This window comes from Gekko japonicus, unplaced genomic scaffold, assembly GCF_001447785.1.
Source record: "Gekko japonicus isolate JY-2015 unplaced genomic scaffold, Gekko_japonicus_V1.1 scaffold228, whole genome shotgun sequence".
Lineage (NCBI taxonomy): Eukaryota > Metazoa > Chordata > Lepidosauria > Squamata > Gekkonidae > Gekko > Gekko japonicus.
Genome location: NW_015163609.1, coordinates 662,158 through 673,262, shown reverse-complemented (window position 1 = coordinate 673,262; position 11,105 = coordinate 662,158). Strand labels below are relative to the sequence as shown.

The window sequence follows — 11,105 nt, the reverse complement described above, 5'->3', positions numbered from 1 at the left end:
CTGTATCCTGCCTTTCAATAGTTCTGTATCTTCCAGACCATGAACCTCATCCTTCAAAGGAAATACACCTAGGTTCAGATTAGGTTGTAAAACTAACCCTGGATTGGTTTTAATTCCAAAAGAGTACTTCCATCTTGTATGAATTATTTTCCAGCCTGGATTAAGTTCTAGATGTTTGTTCTTTGTGCTGATGTGCTAATGCAGTGATTTGTTTCTTTCCCAGTATCCACTTTGGGATATCACAACCAACTGGTATTAGAAGACTTTCCAAACAAGAAGGTCTTCAATTGCAACCCTGTATCCAAAGGGAGGGGATGACGAGCCCATAGTTGTGTGTCTTTAGCAGACTGATGACTCTGTATTCCAAATCACTGGATAAAATCTCCCTGCAGTCCCAGGCAGCTCTTAACAAGCATGGGATCCAGTAGCCCGCACCACTTTCTGGAACCTGTTTGCCAGCAGAGCCACTGCAAAGTAGCATCTTCCGGTCCCATCACAGAACCCAGAATAACAGTAATGCTATTTCTGTCCCACAGCTGGATTGGAAGAGAGACTGAAAAGGGTCCAGATAATGCATATCACCCAGAAACACATGAAGTTGAAACTCCATCAACTCACTCAAGCACCTTGCCTTAAAGATGCAAACTTTACAGAGGCTGAAAGTTCTTTAGGTCAAGAGAAATGTTCAGAAATTATAGAAAGTCATCATTCCTTTCTTCAAGGATTCTGGAATAGACCTTCTCCTCATGGAGCATTTATTATCTACCCTACTCAATGAATACACCTTTCCCACATCAATTTAACTCGGGTAGTTGCTGCTTCTCCAAGGATTCTGTCAACATCCTCAGTTTTCAAAAAACTGAAAATTATCCACACAAACATGAGAAGAAATCTTAGGAATATCTATCACTTAAGATGTCATTAATGTAGGGTCTATGTATAGTAAGATAATCTGAAACCCCATCTGTAGGAATCTCTGGAGCATGTCAGTTACAGAGCTCATACTGACTGTGCCATAATGATTCATACTGCTGAAGGTGCTGTGTGGCCTTTGTGTCTTCCAGGCTCTTTGTGTGTGTAATAGGGCACTGTGATGTCACAATGACATCACAGAGACATGACTGCTTTCCTGTGTAAGGATTAGTTGCTTCCATGCATGGCTATTGTTGCATAATGTCAGCATGCCACGCTGCAACCATAGTGTTGCCTAAGACTGGTGATGTTGCCAAAATCCTTGCTTCTTAAAAGTGATATCATTTCCCTGACTATTTCTCTGCTGGGAGAGTTATGTTATCCTATTGAAAATTCTGGCACAGCATCAACAATCTGAGGCTGCATCATAGGATTGCCCTGCCAGTTAAGACAAACCATAATTAGGCCTCTACTGGAATTTTATTAATTAATTAAAATGCTTATATCCTGCCTTTCCTCTTGCTTCAGGGTGGCTTACAATAATAGTTAAAACATCCCTAACTAAAACCAAAAATAAAATAGCAAGCTCAAAATGCCCCTCCCCAGAAAGATGCCTGCCACTGAAACCCTCGAAAAAACCCCCTGGCAAAGAGGCAGGCCTTGAAGCATGTCCTGAAGATCTCCAGGGCCGGAGCCAGAGCTATGATGGAAAAGGCCTGGGCTCTGGCTGATGCCAGACAGGCCACCTTAAGTGGTGGGTAGCCAACAGATAGCTGCCTGGTGGCCGTAGTTGATGCACAGGGACATAGGGAAGGATGCAGTCCTTCAAATATGTGAATTTGCTGAGGATAACCTCAAAGTTGAGGAAATGGGCCTTTACATACATCCAAATCCAGAGCTTATTATACTTAGCCCTTTCCCCTGAAAAGTCTACAGGCTTGCTGTTGGGAAGAGACAGCGTAAAAGATCTGACATTGGGAATGATGGGAACTGGGCATGCACATTCCTGGCAGCAGGTGCTGCTTGGCTGGGATTCAGCAGCCTTTGCTGCCCTCAGAGGCAGCTCCTCAGAGGGCTTCTATATTTTAATAGAGATAGACAGAGAATCTCAGCAGACAACTCATGTCAGCAAAGTGGATTCAATAATTTCTTTTTATTACTCCCAGGAAAACTTCTGTGATGGATACACAGCCTGGCATACAGCTCTGAGGAACAACATCCAAAATCTTGTGTGTAGCATACATGATATCCAGGTTCCAGGGCTGTGTCCGGGTGGCACACACAGAAACACGCACACATACACACGGCTGATTCAGTTCTGTAGTGAAAAGGTACCTCAAAGAGGAATTACCAGCCAGCACGAGATCTTTACACTCATGTTGTCATCTCTGGCAGATCTGGGACTAAGCAGAGGTGGCATTTAGATGAGCAGTTATTAAATTTAATGATTAATGTGTTTAAAATATTTTTATCCCACCTTTCATTTCAGAATCATATTAGTAGTGATGAGTACAGCGATTGGCACAGTCCCTGTGTGACTTGTGTGTATCCAGCATACTAAATTAATGTGCCTGATGTTCAAAAAACTTTCTGCCTTAAATTATTTATGATCAAAACTGCCACCACACTTCATCTGCACAAAACAAAACATCTCACAGAGGAAAACAGGGTAGCTCAATTCTGTATTTAGGCCTGCAGAATATTGGTACTCAGGACAATCTTACTCTCACTCCATCTTGTAAACATCCATACACTGAGAGCTCTGTAATGATATACTCCACTTACCCCCATTGATCCCTATAGGTAGGCACACCTACGATCATTACGGGAGCATTCTCCAGGTGGCTCTGCAGACAAAGGGTTGGCACTCAATCTCACTTAATCTGTCTCTTTACTACTGTCCCAAATCCCAAATGGCTGTTGCCGTGTGTAGATCCCATTATCCCCAGCACAGCCTTCCTGGTGGTCAAATGGTTCTACCTCCTCTCTATTTCACCATGGGAAAACCTGGTTGGATCCAACCTGAAGACTGAAACTGGAACTTAATTTTGAATCCGAATGAGCTACCCACCACAGGACCACCACATGTCTTCAGTGCCAGGGCTCTGATTCAGCTCGCAAGCAACTGGTGGGGTGGAGGGAACAGGAGGCTACCTGGGGGGGGGGGAGTGGGCAGAACCACCCCAATTGTAGCTTCAGCACAGCAGGGCAACCTCATCTGCAGCAGTCAAGCAGAACCTCTTTGCTTCAGTGGCAGCCTCACTGATAAGTTGGAAGCTGCCACAGCTGCATTCATGCTGGCTCTAGATTCTAAGATAAGGTTGCATGCCTTTCCACTCGGCCTGTAGCTCCAGGGATGCAGTCCCTGATAGCCATGGGGATCAGCATTCACATGGGGGAGGGAGCACAGAGGACCCTCTGCTGGGGCCTACTGGTAGCCAGCGCCACAGCCATATTTCATGCCCCCCCCCAACGGCTGCAACTGTACTTTGGCCCATGGGGGACATTTTTCAACACTTTCTTCCACACATTGGAGGCTTAGTCCTGCCACCAAACACACAACTCAGTAGCTGGGCCTCCCTCTCCCATGGAATACCCAGCTGTCTTCAGCCATAGATGGCTACAGCCTGATGGGAGGGGGGGCACAGTGCTGGTGATCTCCAGCTATATTGGTCACTGGGTGGCCGTCAGGTTCAACAGCAAGTAAATCTCCACACACGTTTCCAGGGAATCGCTATCCTTTATTAGACTACAAGTCTGTTGCCATGATCTACGGGTATATTGTTAGGAATGACAATGGGGCAGATGCATCCCTTCATATAGCATAATGCTGCAAATGGCTAAGCAAATGAAATCCAAGCGCACGCACGGGAATTCTCCCAGTGGGAGGTTACATAATGAACGGGAGAGTCTCCGTGCCTCATGAGAGCAGAAAGATTCACACCGACAGTGGAACGCAAGCCCTTCCTCAAGGTTAGTCAGATAACCCAGTCTGGCAGCGCCAGTTCGCACGGTCTCAGGAGCACCTCCCTATTGCTGTTTACAGCAAGCGGGCAAAGCAAGTGAGCAAGCATGCGCCATAGCGCCACAGTCAGGAAAGGACAAATACAAACGAAACATGGCAGCTAGCTGACACTGGCCTGGGGCCTCTGCCACACATGCAGCCTTGAGCATGCAGTGCCCACTTTCCCATCAGAAGATCTGGTGGCCTTCAGTAAATGCTGTGGCATGGAGGTGGCATGGCTTGCTGATGATCTCTGGCTTGAACCCCCAGCATTGTCCCGCCATGGATCACCTGCTGGTCTTGGCTGGAGGCAAACACTGCTGCACAGGCGTCTCCAGATTACCGAGCTTTGCATGGCTTGGGTCCTGCTGTGCATATGGCCTTGTACTGGGGCCACCACCGCCCCACTTCCGCAGGCAAGGAGGTTAGTTCAACTTGTCTTTCCAATACCCTACCATGGTGGCTTGGGGGCAGGGGGGAGCTTGGAACACCCAGCCACTTTGCGTTTTTACCCTGGGGCCCGTGCTCACAGCACTGGTGGTTAGGAGTGGGCTGGGGAAGGGGTTTGCTCTCCCTCCAGGCAGCGCAGGGGCATCTGCGCAGTGCTACACCACTGGCTCTCCAATCTGCCCATGCGGGCTTTCCTCTGCATGTCCCCACCCAGCCCATAGTATTATTATTATTATTATTATTATTGATTATATTTATACCCCGCCCATCCTGCGAACAGGCTCAGGGCAACTCACAAAAGCGGTACAAAGTACCTAGATACATAAAACCAATAAAACATTTAAAAATAAATAAACAATCAAAATTCTATCATATATCTCATACTGATTTAAAGTGCTCCAAATGTAGAAGGATTGATGGCGTGCTCATACTGTGGAATCCGAGGTCTCAGTCCAGCAGTGTCCCACATACTCTAGCAGATGTAAATAGCAGGCCAGGCAATGGGTTAGGGCCAGTCCTGTGCTCCAGATGGTCAGGTGGAGTAGTTAATGGTGTTATTGGCAGCAGCTCCTAATTGAAGGCCTGGTGGAAGAGCTCCATTTTACAGGCTTTGCGGAACTGCAAAAGGTCCTGCAGGGCCCTGATCTCTTCCGGGAACTCGTTCCACCAGTAAGGAGCCGCCACCAAAAAGGCCCTGGCCCTGGTAACGGCAAGCCTTGCATCCTTGGGGCCCGGAACAATTAATCGATGTTGTGCCCCTGACCGTAGTGCCCACTGGGGTACATATGGGAAAAGGCAGTCCCTCAGGTAGGCCGGACCCTGGCCATGTAGGGCTTTAAAGGTAAGCACCAGCACCTTGAAGCGAATCTGGTATGCTACTGGCAGCCAGTGCAGTAACCTAAGCACAGGCTGAACGTGCTCCCGACGTGGGAGACCCATCAACAGCCTGGCATCCTGCACCAGCTGTAGCTTCCGGATTTGAGACAAGGTCAGCCCCAGGTAGAGAGCATTACAGTAGTTCAATCTCAAGGTGACTGTCGCATGGATCACTGTAGCCAGGTCACAGCGGTCAAGGAAAGGAACCAACTGCCGAACCAGCCGACGATGATAGAAGGCCGATTTTGCAGTGGCTGCTACCTGGGCCTCCATCATCAGGGAGGGATCCAGGAGCACCCCCAAACTCCTAACCCTAGACGCTGGCGCCAAAGGCGCCCCATCGAAGGCTGGGAATGGGACCCCCAACCCCGAGCCGCCACGACTCAGGCACAGGACCTCCATCTTCGCCGGATTCAGTTTCAACTGGCTCAGCCGAAGCCAACCAGCCACAGAGCCTTGCAGTGAGGACACACCAACTCAGAGCTTACCAGCTGCTTTCCTTTATAAAGTTTGTATCTCTGGTACCTGGCATTATACTTTATGGCACACTAGCCTGGCTGAACAAAGTGACATTTGTGTCAGATCCAACCTTTGTAACAAATGAGTTCAACACCCCTGAACTAAATGGTTTCTTACTTTCATAATGGGTTGTATGAAAAACTGTGCTCCTCAGAAGGTAACAGGAGAAGTTCCTAGAGGCAAAGAAAAAAGCTGGAGGCCTGGGGAAATAAAATTGTTATTTTTCTCTGCTCAGCCCATGGAAAATGCCTGCTCACATCAGGCCACTGATGATGCAAAAATGCCTCATTACAGGCAACAAAATCATCTCAACCTGCCAAACTCACAAAGTGGAACAGAGAATGAGAGGACATATGGGTGGCTAACAGCAGAGAGCAGGAAGCACATAAAAGCCTGTGGGCATGCATGACTTTAACCTATTGAGTTATTTTGTTGCAGCCTCAAAATGCACAGAGAACAGCTAACAGCAATAAACCACAGTGGATCATTTCAGAGTCTCCAAAGGATGGAAAAAATACGGGAGAAAGGCAGAGCTGAGAGTCAGAAAACTGGGAAGGACACTGCTAAGCCAGTGGCTAGGAACCTGTGCTACATCTGCAGGACTTTGCTTTGGTCCAGCTGGCCGGCTCCTAAGTGAGAAAAGCATCAGTGACTGCATAGCACAAACTTTGTTGCTCCCTTCCCCCCACTTCTCACATCCAAGACAGGCTTTATGCTGGCATGAAGCACAGCAGCAAAAAGCAGGGAGGGATTCATCTGGCCAGGCCATAGTCCCTCCTGACCAGCTACTAGAGGGAAATGGAATAGGAAAAAGGCTGGCATGGAGCTAGAAAGTAGGAGGGCAGCGGGCCACTGTGGGGTCACTAAGGAAAGGACCCTAAGCATTTCCCTCCCACATTTGCTAGCCCCTCATGTCACACATGGTGTTTATCTGCACGCTGCCCCCACCTTCTGACCCTCTTCTTTTTAAATTGTAAGGCCACCACAGTGAAGATGCTTGAAACAGCTCCTGCTTGGCAGTTTATTTTATCTATTTATTTATCTTTCTAACTTGCCCTCTCCTACAAGCGGGCTCAGGGCAGTTCACAACAAAATTCAACAGAATAAAATAAGTTTAAAACAGTTGGGCAATAATCCAATTTAAAACCCCAATAGCATAACCACAAGATGACAAAAAGTATTACAGAAGGTGTCCAAAGAACGCTATGTGTATGCCCAGATGGAACAGTTGATTGGGGTAACATGACCAGCCAACTTATTACATGGGCCATCACTATCCCAGAGTAAGTTTTCACCCCACTGCCAGCAACACCAGCTGTGGTAGAGACTTTCCAAGGAATGGTGGCAATCCATTTGATAAGATGCTCTCTATATTGCAATTGTTGTGCTTTTGACATGACAAAGTAAATGTGTTATTCCTTCAGATGCCATAGGATTATTTGTCATTTTGGCTGCAGCAGACTAATACTGCTGCCCTTCTGCAATTACCATGCAGAGAAGCGGCGAAACAGAGGCTGTTCTCAGCAGCTTCTCTTTAGGAACCTTAACATGTAAGTTGGCCTTTTACCCCGCATTTCTCCCTTGCATCCTTCTTGCACCTCCTGCCTGTTGTTGGCAGAAACAAGAGAGAAGAAATCTGAGGATCCACAAAAGGACTGAAGACCACAAAAACTTTAAGCTGGGCCTGGAGCAAAGAACAGATGAGGCTGTAGTTTTTGGTACTAGCTGGGAACTGGGATGGGAGGAACTAAGTTCACATCTCAGTCCCACTTCAAGTGTCCCAACAAACCTTGAGCTTGGGAGCGCTGAACAAGCACAGGGTCTAAGATGATCTGAACTAGTGGGAGAGCGGCAAACACAAGTTGATTATTAATTTAAGGAGAATCAGGGCAGCCCTGGTTTGCCCCTGTGATGAGGCCCATCAAGTGGGCTACCCTCAGCTATGTGTGCTCACTGCTTGGCACAGGAAGCACAAGTCTCTGTGATCCAGATTTGGCATTTCCACCAGGACAGCCCCCCTTCTCTAATTACATCTTTAGATTGTCTTTCCCTTGCCACTTCCTGTTCCCAATTGCAGCTGTGAAATATGCTAATCCGCTGCTTACACCACGAAACAAGAGAGCTAATAATAACCTGTGAGTTTTCAAAGCACAAAAAGGGTGGTTGTCGGGCGTCTCACCCTTCCTAGTGCAGCTGTCTTCCCATGCTGGTTGACTCTCTGTGCTGCATTACAACTGGCTGGACCTAGTCTGCTTCCTTTACATTCTCAGTGTGGTCTCCACTCCCAGGAAACCTTGAGTACTCTTCCTAAAATGCAAGTGTCTGTTATTCCTTCTCTCAAGACATACATAACGACAGACCATGTCTTTCCTTTGAACCAACTATTACTGAAGAATTCTAAATGCATACACAGATGTGCCTGAAGCAGGCCTTGTGTGACATTTCACCAACTGCTGCCATTTACTGGAGAATTCTGCATATCTAAAAAACTTTTATACAGACATTTCAACAATACTACTTAGTTCCAAGCTGGAAAAATATGTTCTCACATCCAGTCTATGCTTCTTAGTCCAACATGATTATTGCCATTTTAAAGCATCTGCCATCAAATACCTGATTGTGAGAGGCTGAAAGACCCAACATTTTATATTTAAAGTAAGTGAGATCAAAAGAGAAAACTGAGACTCAAGAAACTTGGTGGATCTGTGTAATTTATTAGTTGAATTTTAGATCACTTTGCGGTTTCTTGTACTCCTTATCACATTTAAAATTTCCTGCTGGGAGGTTCACTGTTGCATGTTCATAACGCTGACCGCGTCAGCATGCAAACAAGCACTGCTCACATCTTCAGTTATGTCACATCACAGGAATGATTCGTGAACTTGCGCAACAGCACAAAGTATACTCTAAAGTTGCCATCACTCCTGCAAAGGTCACGTTTTGAACCCAATCACATGCATGTGTTTATACACAATAGACAGACTCCTCCGAGAGACAATAGTCACAATGTTTGCTTCATTTGATTTCCAGTTGCATTTTTGGAATATTTTAGGGTGAAGCAAGGAATGTGCCCTTCATCAAACCAGGACAGTTTGTAGTATGTCCTATGCTGGGTAGCCAATGCCAATTTAAATTGCCAAATGAGAGTAAACAATTACTGCAATGTCCTTCTACCATAAGATACTCCAGGACTAGGAAACACAGCTTTACTTTAAAAATGTACCTGCCATGAAGTGTCCCCCAGCCACCACTAATATATGCGTCTTCCTCACAGCAACATCTAGAATCTATCACGATCCCTTATGGAGATTTCCTGTGCTGCAGGGAGTACAACAGTGCCATTATAGTCCTAGGAGGACAGACCCTGGATGGAATAAGTGTTGCCGATAACCGTTAATCAAGGGGTCAGCCGGAAGCTGGAAATCTTTCAACAGAAGCATCCTTCCCAGAAGAAATAATGTCCCTTGATATTTTGTAGATTGTAACCCAGGACACTCAAATTCTGTCAGCCTGGTCAGCAAGGAAGAACGAATGTGTCATATACATTGTGACTGCCCTACTAGCAACTAGACTCTGCAGTCAATTGGCAAAACCTGCCTCCAACTCTTCCTTCATTTTCACTCCCTACTAATCTGGTATTATCTTTCTGTTGGCATCATAAATTATTTAAAGCATCAGGGACACCAGATTAAAGCTCAGAGGCATCACTCAGGTAGAAGAAAGGAATCTTACAGCCTTTTATGTTTCCTTGTACTATTCAACTCTTCACCTGTCTCGTTGGTTTTGGAATTTGTGCAGTCCAGTCTTTGTGCTGGATAGGAAGAGAATGTGAAAAGGCAAAGTGTGCTAATAACAATTCTAGGCCAGGAACATTGCTGTATCCTGCATGCAACCCTTCACAATGTTCAGGAGGTTGCAGCCTTGCCAATTCCACTGATCATCTCAAAGAGATGTCACAATCCCAAAGCGCTGTTTGCAACTATGTCTGTGGACAAATCCATACGCCCACTGGATTTATGGCAGCCACTTTTATACTTCCCCCTATAGCTACTCCCTTGCTTAAAGGCACAATGAATGCACAACTTGTTCACTACAAGCAGAATCTGCCAAGTTTGCCTTCTCATATGAACATTCCACGGCATGTATATTTGGCAGCCTCTGTTCAAGGCAGTAAGTCCCAAAACTGCCAGGAACTGAAGAAAAAAACCTGCCATCATGACTCAGTAAGAACATCCCTTGTTCCTTTGCTACTGTTCTTGGAGGCTCATGAGGGGGTTCAGAGACACCCCCTGCAATAAATTAAATTATTTGACCTGACACATAATTTAGGCATCCCACAGGTTAATAAAATATTTGATTTTCCTCACTTTTAACAGCATATACTTCCTCTCTATCAAATCTCCTTTATAACGAAAAATGTATATACCCTCTACTGCTGAGTCATATAATTTTATGCAGAATATTGGTCCTGGGCAACCGATTTATACACTTAAGTCTCACCATGCAAGCTTAACACTTTGGATTTGAACTCTTTATTGACTAGCCCAGCCACTCAAAACCAAGGACAGTTTCAGTAGCAGAACAAGGTTTGACTGGTTGGTTTTACCGAAAATTTTGTTTTCCCATCAAGGCAATACATCTCCTTACCTTCCACTGGTGAGGTCTTCAATCTCTTGCAAATATTATGCACTCCCCCATAGGTGTCATTTATCCTGTTGACTGCCTCTGAGCTGCGAAGTTCCATGAGGTTCCGCAGGTCCATTACGGAGCAACCAAAGTCCCCCTCATGATTGCCCTCAGCAACTGAGTTCCCAGGATGATGGTCTGCAGAGTTGTTCGTCATCTTGACAAAAACCAAAAACAAAACCCAACCCTGGCAGGTTCAACAAGAAACAGCAGAAGACAGGATGTGTGCCACTTCTTTACCAGTCTTGCCTCTTACCTCTATAAAATCACAGCAGGCAATACAAACTTTGATGTTCCTTGCAGAAAGGAGCCCAGTTCTACAGCTTGTAGGCCAGTACCTCTGGAGGGGAAAAAAGATGATCCCAGGAGAAATAGCAGGACTGGGGTGGGGCGGGGAAACAACAATTCTTCTACAGCTCCCCAGGTGAAGCCAGTGAAACTAGCCAAGTCCAACTTCTTCAGATGAAGGTGTAAACAGGATACACATGTTACCGTGGAAGCAACCTTAGCAACAACCAGTGTGCATCTCCCAGAGAAAGAGGTGGGTTCCCTGGATACTGTCTTCAACCGAAACTGCAAGACAATGATTTGAAACAAAAATTATTGTTAATAAGGGGCCCAGGAGACTGGCTAATAGACAAATGGGTACAGTAGGGAT

The 11,105-nt window shown here is 46.1% G+C and overlaps 1 protein-coding gene across 3 annotated transcripts in view; it reads right to left on the bottom strand.

The window, feature by feature from the left end:
* The window catches only part of ATP2B4 (ATPase, Ca++ transporting, plasma membrane 4), a 197,239-nt gene that overhangs the window by 97,690 nt on the left and 88,444 nt on the right, over window positions 1–11,105 (bottom strand). For all 3 annotated transcript variants that reach the window (XM_015407325.1, XM_015407323.1, XM_015407324.1), the window contains exon 2: window positions 10,409–11,020. In XM_015407325.1, coding sequence (XP_015262811.1) covers window positions 10,409–10,604 — 196 coding nt within the window. In that variant the 5' untranslated portion in view covers window positions 10,605–11,020. The remainder of the gene's footprint in view (window positions 1–10,408; window positions 11,021–11,105) is intronic.